This window comes from Fukomys damarensis, unplaced genomic scaffold (assembly GCF_012274545.1).
Source record: "Fukomys damarensis isolate Sample0158 unplaced genomic scaffold, DMR_v1.0_HiC HiC_scaffold_39, whole genome shotgun sequence".
Lineage (NCBI taxonomy): Eukaryota > Metazoa > Chordata > Mammalia > Rodentia > Bathyergidae > Fukomys > Fukomys damarensis.
Window position 1 is genome coordinate 65,500,626 of NW_022900951.1, and position 14,467 is coordinate 65,515,092.

Here is a 14,467-nt window from a genome sequence, read left to right on the forward strand (position 1 = left end):
AATATATATTCTTCACAATATTTAGCAAGATATACCATATTCTAAAGCATAAAGCAAGCACAAGTAAATTTAAGGAAATTCAAGTCATAGAAAGTATGCTTTATGCCTACAATGATATTAAATTAAAACTGAGCATTAGAGAGCTATCAGGAAAACGCCCAAATATCTGTAAATTAAATAACAAAGTTGCAAATACCTAGAGACTCAAAGGAAACTGGAATATATGTTGAGTTAACGTGAAAAAAGGCCATGTAACAAAACTTACGTGGTGACAGCAGCAATTAGAAGGGAATCTTTTATACAACTTTCATTAAAAAAATGCCTCATATGCATAACCTAAACTTCCATCTTAAAAATTATACTAAGAAAATATAGTGAAAGACAAAGTAGCAAAATAAAGATTAAAGCAAAAAATAATAAAATGGAGAACAGAAATACAATAGAGAAAAATGAATGAAACCAAACCTGTTTCTTAGAAGAAGTAAAAATTAATCTGATAAACCTCTAGCAAGGCTAAGCAGGACGAAAAAGAAAAAGATGTGAATTACCAACATTGGAACTGAGAACAGTATATCACTAGTAATTTCACAGGGAATGTTATGAAGAAATTTATGCCTATAAATTTGGTAACTTTGATGAAGTGGATAAATTCCTTGAAAGATACATGATAGGAAATTTCGCTCATAAAGAAAGAGTCGCCCTAAGTCTATAATATAAATTGAATTTGTAGTTAAATACTTTACCATAAAGAAACTTCAAGTCTCAGATGGCTCTGTTCCAATCATTTAAAGACAATACTGTTAAAACTCTTTTAGAAAGTTGAAGAGGTAAAAACCCTATTTATCCTATAAAGCTAGAATTACTCTCACACCAGAAACACAAAAATAATACAAGAAATTTATAATCAAATATCCCGCATGAAAACAGATACAAAAATTATTTTCACACATTTAGCAAATATCATTCAAACATTCAAAAAGGTTCATTACTTGGATTTGTCAACAAATGCAAGACTAAAGAAGAAAAAAAGATATCTCAATAAATTCAGAAAACACATTTTAAAAAATGTAACACCCACTTTAAGAAAAAAAAACTCAAAGTAGTAAGAGAAAGAAACTTAATGTAAGAAAAAATATTAAAAATTATTTTTACTTCCTAAGTTTTTGTGAAATTATGCTTCCACATAAGATTAGGAACAAGGCATCTGCTTCCATCAATTCCATTAAACACTGGACTAGAGCATTCAAATCAGTGCGATAAAGGCAAATATAAGAAATAAATGGTATTCATACTGGAAAAGAAAAATAAACATTCTTCATTAAATAGATAACACATATAGAAGCCTGTAAAATCTACAGAAAAGCTGCTTGAAATAGTGAGAAAGTTTAGTCAAATTATGGAAAAGAAGCTCAATATAAGAAAAATCCATTATTGTTTCTTCCAATTTGAAACTGGAATTAATAAATCAATTCTACTTAGAATAGAATTTAAAAATAGAAATCACTTAGAGATTAATTTGACAAAAGATTGTGTCACTTATATACTAAAAAGTCATTTCTGAGAAAAATGAGTAGGTGCAAATAAATGGAGAGGAAAGCCATATTTATGGATTGAAAGACCTAGCATTTTTAAAGTATTAATTATCTGAAAATGACCTATGGATTCAATGCAATCACAATCCAAATCTCAGCATGCTTTCTTTAGAAAGTGAAAAGACAATTTTAAATCAAAAATGAAATACAAATGACCTAGGCGAACTAAGACAATTTTTAGGAAGAAAAGAAAGCTCAAAAATTGCAATACTTGCCTTCAAAATCTATTTTAAAGGTACAGTAATCAAGACAATGTGGTACTATGATAAAGGTAGACAAATGTATCAATGAACAGGATCAAATATCCAAAACTAGACTTTCACATATATGATCAATTGATTTTCAAAATAAATGCAAGGTAAGTCAATGAAGAAAGAATACCCTTATCTAGTTATGATGCTAGAAAAACTGGATATCTCTATGTATAAAAAAAAAGACTTCAACACATACCTACAACTTTAACTAAAAATGGATCAGAAATCTAAACGTAAAACCTATACTATCAAAACTCTAGAATATGTAGTAGAAAATCTTTACCTGGTATTAAGCAAATGTTCCTTAAAGAGAACATTAAAAATATAATTAATAAATGGAAACAGACATAATCTAACTCCATCAAAATTAAGAACTTCTACTTCTCAAAAGATACCATTAAAAGATTGAAAAGACAAACTATAAACCAGAAGAAAATATTTGCAAACAACATATATGATCAAAGACTTACATCCAACATATATGAAGAATTCTCAAAACTCTATAAGAAATAAACAATTCAATTAAAAATGGTCAAAAGGTTTGAACAGACACTTTATCAAAGAAGATAGATAGCAAATAACTGCAGGAAAAGATGCTCAACTTCATTAGTCATTACTGTGATGATATTCAAAACCGAAATGAGATACTATCACACGCTTATCAGCCAAAATTTAAAGACTGACCATACTAATTGTTGGCAAGGATGTGAAGCAAATGAAGCTCTTATAGGCTGCTGTTGGGAATGTAAAAATTAGATAACCACTTTGGAAAACAGTTTAGCAGTGTCGTTAAAAGTTAAAACATACACCTGTTATATGACCCAGTCATTATATTCCTAATATTTACTCATGACAAATGAAAACATACGTTTATACAATCACTTGTATATGAATGTCCACAGCAGCTTTATTAGTAATATCACAAAACTGCAACAACACAAACATCCATCAACAGATGAAAAGATAAAAAATCATGGTGTATCCACACAATGGTAATATTATTCAGAAATCAAAATTAATGAACTATTGATACATACAACAACATAGATGAATCAAAATAATCATGCAGATTTAAGCTGGACAAAAAAGAATACACAGTGGTACCTCAGTTCATAAACTTAATTTGTTCTATGATTTTGGAAAAGATGGCCACATTTGTGTTAGAGTGGGAAAGACGGCCATAGATGTGTTTCTTACCTGATGCAGAATTTACAAACAAAAATAAAATTTTTCCAAACACTTCTGTTTACAGACCAAACTGCAAACAAAAGTGTTCATGTATGGAAGAACCACTGTATATATTTCCAATTACACAAACTCCTATTGAATGCAAACCAAATAGTGACCGAAAGCATATTCTGTAGAATCACAGTGGGAAGAAAGCATTACAAGGGCACATAAGAAATCTGTTGGAAATAATGGATATACTGATTATTTTTATTTAGATTATGGATTCATAGCTATATATAAATGTCAAAATTTATCAAATTATATATTTATATGTGTATGGTTCATTGTATGTCAATTATACCTCAATAAAGCCAGTTTTAAATTAATAAATACTACTTCATGAGGCATTTAGGTAGCTTCAGTAGCACAAGTCCTAGGCTTGCTCCTATCTACTTCATCCAGGTATTCATATTGTTCTTGTATCTAAGAGAATGAGTAGCTGAGACACTGAGATGGTCTAAATGACAAGGAAGACAAAGTACTGTTCACTGGCACATTACTAAATACTATGCAATGAAACAAAAATATTTACATTGAAAATTTCCATAGGAAAAATGATTTTCATTTCCTTACTTTTGTTTCAACAAAATAGAGTAAAAATATAGATACTCACCTCTTTGGATAATCTTGTGAAGACATCCCCTCCCCTGAGAAAATCCAGAATTAAATACAGCTTCCCTTCAGTCTGAAAGGCTAATCAGAAATTATAATGCAACAACAAAACAATCTTAAAGGTTTAAAAAAGGTTAATATACATTTTATTCTACATAAACTTTTAAGTTCATATGTTTAAAATTTTATTTCTAAATACACTAAAGCAATTAAGTATGAACTCACATGGTTCATCATTGGATAACATTATCTCAAAATGAGATCTGATATTTAACCCAGTGTTAATATAGGTATATATTCCTTTCCAGAACATAATCAAGTTTGCATGTGGCTTTACAAATAAACTTGTATCACTAATACTTTTCTGGTTTTATGAAGCATCGTATTCTACTGCATTTGGCTGAACTTTGTCTCCTAACCATATGTTTAAAAGCTACTAATTCTGTAAAGCTCAACATAAATGTCACTCTTCCTGTATTAAACTCTCCAGGATTTCTCTTTTTCATCTTGCAGCATCCTTAACCCTATTTTCAACAAAACTATTCGCTAAAACTTTTGAGATCTCATTGCGTTTTATTTATGTCTCTTTTATAGTACTTACTCTATTTTGGTTTGTATAATTAATTTGTTTACAAGTCTGTTTCCTATAGATTAGAAATATCATGAGGTCAGACACTGTTTAATTTCTACAGCCCACTGCATTCAGTAACACTATTTTGCACATGACTGGTGTTACTGATTGATCCAATGTCGTACCAGAAATTCAAAGATGTCCAAAGATACTACTACTGTTATTCTATTAGGGAAACAAAAGTGAAAGAGTAATGAATGGTAACTTTTTATGTTTTTTCTTCTAAAAATAAGTGAGTAACTAATACACTAACAAAATTATACTGACAATAAAATCAATAACTACTGCATTTTAAGTGGAGGAAACTGAAAATGACATAGTACATTATAAATGATTTTATTTTTTGTTGTTTTTTTTGCTTTTTTGAGACAGAGTCTCACTTTGTAGTTCAACCTGGCCTTGAACTTACTGTGTAGCCCAGGCTGGCCTTGACTCCAAGTGATCCTCCTGTCTCAGCCTCCTGAGTGCTGGGATTACAGGTGTGTGCCAACATGCCCAGCTTAATTTTATCTATCTATTTATCTATATTTCTGCTCCCTAGAGAAGCAAATCTAATCCATGTATTAACAATAGAGCTATGATCCAAATGCAGAAATATCTGACTCCAAACCTCAAGTTTTATCCATAATAACCACTGTTTCCTCTCCTAAGTACAAAAAGTAGTTAAAATAAATTAATATAACTTAACTACATGATCCCCATGAACAAAACCAGGAAATAATATTAATATGGTTATTATAAACAAACACTCAAAAGCCTTCCATAAATTATTGCAGTAGTTTATAGGCTAAGATAAAAGGAGATACATCCGAGTAGAGAAATACTATTTGGGCAAGTAAGTGGAAGCACTAGTATGTTACCTTAGACAAGTTAATTACCTTTAGACAATGACAGAAAGAATTAAAAGCTAGCTATTGAAATTTACTTCATCAAATACATTTCACATAGTAAAATATATTAAATAAGTGTATACTACTTATATTTATTATAGTATTGCCTTAAAGGAAATCTTAATTCTCTAATTCCATAAATAAGAGAAGGACTACATACCATAGTGCAATTTGACAATAAATGGATGGTTTACTTCCACTAGTATATCCCGCTCCATCTTTGTCCGAACTCTATCGCGAACTAAAAATTACACGAGTAGATTATATAATACTTGTTTATAATTTCAGTAAATACATGATCAATAATTTGCCAATCAAAAATATAAAATTTCATAGGCGCCTAAATTTACATTCTATATATTCTTACATTATAATGACAACAATATTCTTAAAAAGTCAACAAATTGTTGAGATCTAGAGATGGGTTAAAGTGTCACATATAAGTATTTGGCTAATATGCGCTTATTATCAGTCTTTATTAGTTCAAATGAGTTTGTTAATTAAAATTGAGCATAGCGGTATTTTATGACAGTCTAGAAGATAGTACAGGCCCATGTATGGAGGTGGTTGTACCTTCTCTGTATGAAATAACAACACAGATAAAAGAGAAAAATAAAAATTTTGAAAGCAAAGAGTACTGTTTAATAAAATTAAGTTCATATTGAATATAATAAAATATGTCAAATTTCCTAGTATTAAATATTTACTTGGGCACACTAAATTAAAGTATATGTCAATGTCAAATCCTAGAAGTATCACTCACTGACAAGAAATCTGTATCATTAATGTTAAAAGGAAATATATCACTTCTCAACCTTTTGGCTAAGATCAACTGTAAAAGGAAACATCTACTCACATTTTACAAGTAATGTATATCATTTCTAAAATAGATTTTTTTCAAATTCTATTTTAATAAGCATTCGAATGGTGTACCTTTTAAAGAAGCTTTTTTTAACACCTTCATTGCATACAGCTGTCCAGCATCAGGCCCAGTCTTCTTTCTAACAAGAAAAACCTAATAAAGGAATTTAAAGAACAATTCACGTTTTCATGTCTCTCCGTTTCACCATCTCTCCCTCCCTGACAGTCTCTCTCTCCCTCTCCCTCCCTCCCTCTTTCCCTCCCTCTCTCTCTCTCTCTCTTTCTGTAATACATAATAGATTCATCTACTGAGAGACTGATCACTCACCTATGTATATTTCTATACTTTGTGGGATCTCTGCTTTTTTCTACTTGAAAGTAAACCTTTAGATCAGACGTAAACTAAAGGACCTTTTCAGGCTTACAGTTTTCACACTTATCTTCTTCTATATAGAAGAAAGTCTTTTTCTCTCTTTCCTCCAACCCACTGCAGTTATTAGTTCTACAATTTATAATAAAAATTAATTATTTAGGCCAGGCATGGGGCACATTCCAGTAATCCCAGCACTATAGGACAATGAGGCAGAAGGACTGCAAGTGTGAGCCTATCCTAGGTAATTTAGGGACTTAGCAAGATCCTGTCTCAAAATACAAAACAAAAATGAATTATTTAGAAAAATGAAATTTAAAATACTCTGTCAAATTGTTACAAATGTTTATAATGGCTGAGGATGTAATTCAGTGCAAGGGGCCTAAAGTCAATCTCCAGTACCAAAAAAAAAGTTTAGTATTTCTCACAGTGAACCAGCAACAGTTCATACTACACTTAGAGTAGTAGATTAATCAAGAGTTCACATATTAACAAATGGTAGATCTTTGAAAATATAAAGCTATTATTTAAGCAAAGATAAATGTGAAAGATTAAATCAAATCACACATTTTACAGAATGCCACTATTATTTCTGAACTGAAAATACTAAATAATTAAAACTATTATCATATGTGACATTCTAGTCTCAGAGTTAGCCTGAGCTTCAACCAAATTTCCACAATGTATAACTCTCAGAATATATGTATCTCATCAGAAAAGACTTCAAATCAAATACTTTATTCTAGGTGTTATTTTTACTGGATTTAAACTTGGAAAGGATATTCCTAAAAGTCTAGGAGTTTATACTGATGAAAATGTTAAGCATTTGAGCAGGTGTCAAATTTAATGTATCCCATTACATACTCTCATTGCTATGGTGAAGCACTCAAACAATATCAATATTTACCAGACCTAAAGCAGAATTTGTAATCACAGAAGTGTATCATTTGAGATGGTTTAGATAGAAAGTACACACAAACTAGATTATCATGGCTTAAGGTCATATAATATGTATATTGACTGATCTATAGAACTTACAATGCCAGATGCATATTTACTCATCCATTTTTTCATATTTTTGTTTGCAAGCTAGGTAAATGGTATTAACCTTAAGCACCAGGGTCAAAGTTTTCACTGACTTTTACTGAGATAATTTATATGTAAATAGCCAGTTTCTTTTTTATATATATAATCAAAATCCTGTGAAGGACAAAATATCAAAGGAATCATCTTGTGTGATGATCTTGCCCCAATAGAACTATCTTTAACAGTTACTTCAGGAAAGTATTTCTTAATCTTTTTGATCTCAAGAATCTTTTGAAATCTTAAAAAAATGTTAGAAACTCCACTGTGTGAGTTACATCTATTGAAATACTGTTTTGTTTGTATGGGTTACAACTATAGATATTTACTGTATTAGAAATTAGAATAGAAAAAATGAATATGTATTAATTCATTAAAAACAAATCTGCTACATGAAAACATATTTTATAAAGATAACTATATTTTTCCAACTAAAAAAGCTAATGAAAAGAGTGGCATATTAAAACTTTTGCAAATCTTTATAATCTGACAATAAAAGAGAGATAGATGGATTCTCCTATCTATCTACACAATTAACCAATTACAATCAAGTTGTTTCGCTTGAAGTACAGGTAGTAATATCAGGCCTCACAAGACGTAATTTGTAAATTGGAAAAAATTTTGATAGCCTTTTCACATAATGGTAAATATGCTGAAGACACATTAGAATTTGACAAATGTCAGTTTCTTAAAAGTCTGTAGAAATGAAGAACCTGGAACCACATCCATTAACTATGTGCATTTGGATACACAAAAAAATCTAGTGGTTTACCTTGAATTTTGAGTGGATTTGGCATGTGTGCCTGATTTAACTAAATCATGCATTGGACAAGTCAAAATCTTGATTAAATTAGTTATATAGATCTTGCAAATAGTGCCCCAGCATTTTTTTCAGAAAAAAAAAATTCAAGTATTAAGCTATTACGCTCAAGGTGACACAAAAAATTCTAACATTTCAATTTTTCCTTGAAATTTCTAGTTGTCTCATTGACAGAAATACTGGTAGTTGTTTTTTTTTTTCTGTTAAGTAACAGGTTCACTTCTTTCACTTTGGAAAAACATGTACCAAAATACCCAAATTTATGTAACCATTGTTGCCCAGCTACTGTTTCAGTAAAAATGTTGATTCATGAAAAAACAGGCTAATCCAGCTGACAATTCAACTCCACAAGCATTCTACCTTCAGATAACCACTTAATTTGGGGTACACCTAAAGTGCTTTATGAGACAAGAGGGAGGGGAGGGATAGGGGAAGTAAATAAGATCAAGATATGCTAAGTATATGTACCAATATCGCACAATGAATACATTCATTATGTATTACAAAACTATACTAATAAGCTGGGTGTGGTGGCACACACCTGTAATCCCAGCACTGGGGAGGTTGAGGCAGGAGGATCATCATGATATTGAGGCCAGCCTGGAATACATATTGAATTTAAGGCCAGCCTGAACCATATAATGAGACCCTGTCTCAAAAAAAGAAAAAAAAACTATACTAATAAAAATTTTAAAGTGCAGTATTAAAAAGTATATTTAAGGACTGAGATTTAATAAATAACTATCAATGTTTCTTCAAGAAAATTCTTAAATTCAATTATAGGGCAGTGAAAAATACAATGGTTACTGGTAGTGCTTGGAGTAATTACCTTTATTGTACTAAGTTTCCAGCTATTGTACAAATAATGTCATAGACTTATTATGAAATAGCTTTAATCTAAGGACTCTCTGAAAAGGCCATAAGGATGTTTAGGGGTATGCAGACCACAGTCTAAGAACTGATTTTCTAAAGCATAGTCTGTGATAGTTCAAAGAAGAGAGTAGTAAACAGTTGATGAGAGGCAAAGAACAAGTCTAGGCTTTTAGAAAGACAATGTTGCATAAAGCAGCCATTTTTTTCCTAGATCTTCTAACAGTCTCTAATCATCTAGTTATATTGTCCCAATATGTCACCTAATATGTTATTGTTCCCAGTAGAGAGAAGCAACCATTTATTTATTCATTACCTAATCTGCTTTAGTGAAATAAGACAGTTACAAAAGGTTAAAGATCACATGGTTCTATAATATGAGAGTCTCAAAATATAAATAATGTAAAAAGCAAATAAAGGAGGCATGTCAAGAACAGGAAGGTAGGGCCAGAGATTTGGCTCAACGATTCTGGCACCTTCTTCAAAAGCGCAAGGCCCTAAATTGATCCTCAGTACCAAAAAAAAAAAAAAAAGAACAGGAAGGGAAACGGCCAAACATGGTGGCACATGCCTGTAATCTCAGCACTCCACAGGGTGAGGCAGGAGGATCACTGCGTGTTCGAGGTGAGCTTAAATAGTGAGTTCCAGGACAGCCTGAACTACATAGGGAGACACCGTCTAAAATTAAAAAAGAAAGAGGAGGGCCGGGATTTAGCTCACTTGTTTCCGCGGACTGCCTTGCAAGTACAAGGACCTGAATTCAATCCCTGGTACCAAAGAAAGGACAGGACAGGACAGGACAGGACAGGAAAGGAAAGGAAAGGAAAGGGAGGCGAGAGGAGAGGAGAGGAAGCCTGAACTACATAGGGAGACACCGTCTAAAATTAAAAAAGAAAGAGGAGGGCCGGGATTTAGCTCACTTGTTTCCGCGGACTGCCTTGCAAGTACAAGGACCTGAATTCAATCCCTGGTACCAAAGAAAGGACAGGACAGGACAGGACAGGACAGGAAAGGAAAGGAAAGGAAAGGGAGGCGAGAGGAGAGGAGAGGAGAGAAGTGTATGTATCAAACACCCAAAATGAACGTAATCACTATGAGTTGCAAACATATACTAATAAAAATTTTATAAACTTTAAAAAAAAACTCTTTCTGCCCTCTTCCAATAATCAACAACAAATGTAGTTGCATGGTGTCAAACTGTTGCACCTAAAACCAAATCTATCCTAATAGAATTCTTTACAGTTACACTAATCCAATTATGGGAAACTGTCCAGACAGAAAATGAGTGAGAAGTTGCTTCAATATTTTACCTCTACCACAAGGAGTTCTATATTTTCCATTACAAATTACTGAATAAATATTTGTTGAACTGCACTGGAAGATCTTTTTAATCTTTAAATGTTGACTGCAGAAAGAAAAACAAGAGCAGGAAATTTTAAAAATACAAGCATATATTTTTAAAATTATCATTTGCTAATGATCAAATATTTAACAGAACAACTGTTCTATATTTTCAAAAATACATTTGAAAATATACAGTTAAGGCTTTACTCTCATAAAAGCTAAAATATAATTTTTTATAATTCATGAATGTGTTTTATATAAATATGATCTGGTATAGAATATATAAGAAGTCTACAATTTCAAAAGTTTTATGTATTATATTTGTGTCTTAAAATAATGTAAGGATTAGGTATAGCATAATTTAACCCATACATTAGTAATCATTAACAGCACTATACTTGATATACTTAGTAAAGAATTTTATATGTACTTTCATGAGAATAATGACTATATCTTTAAAGTACAATTTTATTTGAATTTAGTAGGATCTCCCACCCATCAAATAGATTGTAAAGACATTAGATATCATAAAACTTTGAGCTAAAAATTCCACATTCTGCATTTTAACAATGGAACCTTTGCAAAAAATTTAAATAAGACTCTGCAGCCCAAAGTTCCCTGGAATTGCTCCCACACTTATGTGATTTATAGCTTTGGCCAAATGTCTGGATAGGTTCAGCATATAACAAGTCACTCTCACACAATGCCTATGCAAATGTTGCAATACTGACAAGCAAATATGTTCACATCTAAAGAAAAAAAATAAAGGCCAACTCCTTAATATATTTTGGTTCATGAACTACTTAAAGATCACTATTCTGTATTTTACTATTAGGAATTTTAAAATGGTTTCAATAATACCCTTGCTATACACCAAAGTTCCCACACAGAAAAAGCTGAATGTTCCTTGAATTTAAGTATAATTTGTCAGAATGTTGCTATATTTAATGTTAGGATGTTATTGAAAGAAAGTTCATTATATTATACAGTACTCTATGAAGATCCATAAGAGAAATTTATCTGATCTTGGAATTGAGAAATTTAGCTGGAAAAAAGTAACTGTAGATATAAATAATCATATAACAAAATAACAAATAACAAAACAATTTTAGTGGCTTTTATATGTCTACCTGATACAATTCAAAGTCAAATATTTAAGCATTTTTTTGGCACTGGGGATTGAACTCAGGTCCTTGCACTTGCAAGGCAGGCAGCGAACCACTGAGCTAAATCTCCAGCCCAGCATTTATTCAATATAGGATATAAAATAAATTTATTTCTTTTCTAAAATTAACATCATAAAAATTGCTATCAAGTGAAAATTGTTAAAATAATTTTATATTTTCAGATACATTAAAGTAATGGTGTATAGAATGTACATGTCTACTCCACCAGTTAGTATCCAAGCAGCTCACCCCCTCCCACCAACTTATTAATAGCTCATCTAATCTTTTGCTCCCTGAATATGGCTCATGTCCTGTTTCCTTGTCTGTATATAACACCTTGCACCAATTTACCGCTAACCCATAATCTATATCAGTCTCTTTTTGTTGTGTCCTGATAATGCTTTCATGTTTCACATGTTACATTCTATACTATATAGATAATAAACTTTTAAGACAATTAGTTTCTATTTTATATTCACAAATACCACCCATACAACTGTTTTGCACATAGTGGGTGCTCAATGAAAGTCCTTCTTTTAAAATGATCCAGAAAACTACAAATAATCACTGCTCAATTGCCTTACCTTTCCCCTTTGAAACTAAACTTGATCTACAATGAAATCAGTAGTTTCTAAATGAAAAAAATGGAAATGAAGTGTTTGTAAAGGGGGAGGAGAGGAGGGGGTGAAGGGAGGGCAGGAACAGGGGAAAAAAGGAGAACCAAGACCTGTCATGTAAAGGTACAAGATCCCAATAATGAATGTAACTGTATTGTATACCAAAAATGTACCAATAAACTGAATGAGGAAAAAAAAAGAAATGAGTAGTTTTCTTCTTATATGTCTTCATCTTAACTTGTGGTTGTAACAAATCTAATAATGAGAATATGTGTTAATTTTTCTCAATTTTGCTTTCTCTCTTAAAATTTAAGATCCTTGAAGACAAGAGATTCTGTCACATAATCCATCAGGCAACACCTCATCTGTCACCTCTATATATCCTTGATTTACCAAACTTTAATAGATGAACATGAACTCATACATGAATTAAGGTATAAATTCTAAATTCTGGTGTCAAGTTAAGAAATACAGGCAAAATCACCAGGAAAGCCAGGGATTTGACTCAGTGGTTCTGTAGCCTGCCTCACAAGTGCAAGGGCCTGAGTTCCATCCCCAGTACAAAAATAACAAAAAATAAAATAAAATCACCAGGACAGAGGAAGCCATATTCATGCCAATAAGAACAAGGAAACAATACCATTTTTAAAAGTAAAAATCAAACTACCTTGGTTTTGACAACAAAAAGCATGCTATATTTTTCCTACAGAAATCAGTAAGCCCAGATAACTAAAAATTCTATTAAAGAGAAGTGTAAAGAAATAGAAATAAAAGAACAAATGAAATGAAAAGAATAAAATCAGGATTAAAAATGTTAGAGTACAGTTAAGCAGCAAAATATAGCCTCTCCAGGACCTGGAATCTAGATATCTGGAAAACAGTTTGATAAGGAGAAAAAAAGAAGTAGATTTCTGGGAATTAGGGTGGAGCTAACAGGAAATCTAGAAACTATAGAAAATCTTGAGAAGGAGAATACAATGTAGAGAAAAGAATTAAGATGGCTGGAAACATGACCCCAGCTGCTGCAGAGGGGGATCTGTCTCAACTAACATAAGGTAAGTTTGGAAGTCAGCAGCTCCAATAAGAAAAAGTGGTTTCGGCTGGCACTTCTAACCTCAAGGAAAGTCTAAGACTATTATAAACTATATGTACAATTAAACAAAAGGAGGGGGATCGAGAGAAGAGCAAAGGGAAGGGAAAAATAGATGTAAAAGGAATTAATAGGCATTATGTACATGTTCCAACTTCCCACAGAAAATGTAAACATTATGTACTACACACATGTACTAACAAAAAAAAGCATATTACAGTGTTAAAAAAAAAAAAACAGCATAGGGTTTTTCTCTGAAAATGACTTCTTCCGTAAGGCAAGCTAAAGGTGGAAAAGTTCAGTACAGCCACATCATATTTGAGAGGATTTAATCAGGAGCCACTTGGGGAAGGGATTGATTACTTAAGACTGAGCCATAGCACAACAACATTCCAGCAGTTCTTGTGTCACCCTATCACCCTACCACAGTGACTGGGTGTGACATGGTCAACAAGACACAGTCATGAAGAGGAAACAGATACAGTCCGCAATGAGAAGTTTAAGCTCAAGCTTGGAAGGACATGGGGGTTTGGCCTATGTGTGGTGAGGCCAAACTGGTTATGTGTAGCTTTTGGGAGTAGCTAGGTCTCAAATGCCAGCAGGTTGCTTGAGTGCCAGCCAGACTACCTACATCCAAAATAAAACTGAGTCATCTACTTGCTTTTCTCATCTACCAACATGAACAAGAATATGCCTCAATTTGGGTGGGTGCTACTGTATGAGACATAAGAGGGCTCATTAAGGATTGAGCAATGGGAAGTACCTTACAAACACAGAGGCTAAAAAGTTGGGCAGAAAAAGTCTTGACTTGGAATAGAGAGAGGGACCTGGGAAGGAGTAGCTGTCACAGTGACTACAACCTTAGAATAGACAGCATTGCCTGATATGTCCAGTGGAAAAGGTGGGGCAAGATTTAGCATTCAAACATAAAAAAGTGTGGAAACAAAATAGAATTTGGTAGTGACTCACTATCCCTATCCCATTATCTAGTGGAGTCAAATATTGTAGACCCTGAAACGAAACTACTTATTCCAAAA

The 14,467-nt window shown here is 32.2% G+C and overlaps 1 protein-coding gene across 1 annotated transcript in view; it reads right to left on the minus strand.

Moving 5' to 3' along the window:
* Rps6ka6 (ribosomal protein S6 kinase A6) overlaps positions 1–14,467 on the minus strand; it is a 168,624-nt gene that overhangs the window by 84,545 nt on the left and 69,612 nt on the right. Inside the window, exons 4-6 of the mRNA XM_010612862.2 lie at positions 6,143–6,224; positions 5,370–5,450; positions 3,690–3,769 (exon numbers count right to left, since the gene is read on the minus strand). Coding sequence (XP_010611164.2) covers positions 3,690–3,769; positions 5,370–5,450; positions 6,143–6,224 — 243 coding nt within the window. The remainder of the gene's footprint in view (positions 1–3,689; positions 3,770–5,369; positions 5,451–6,142; positions 6,225–14,467) is intronic.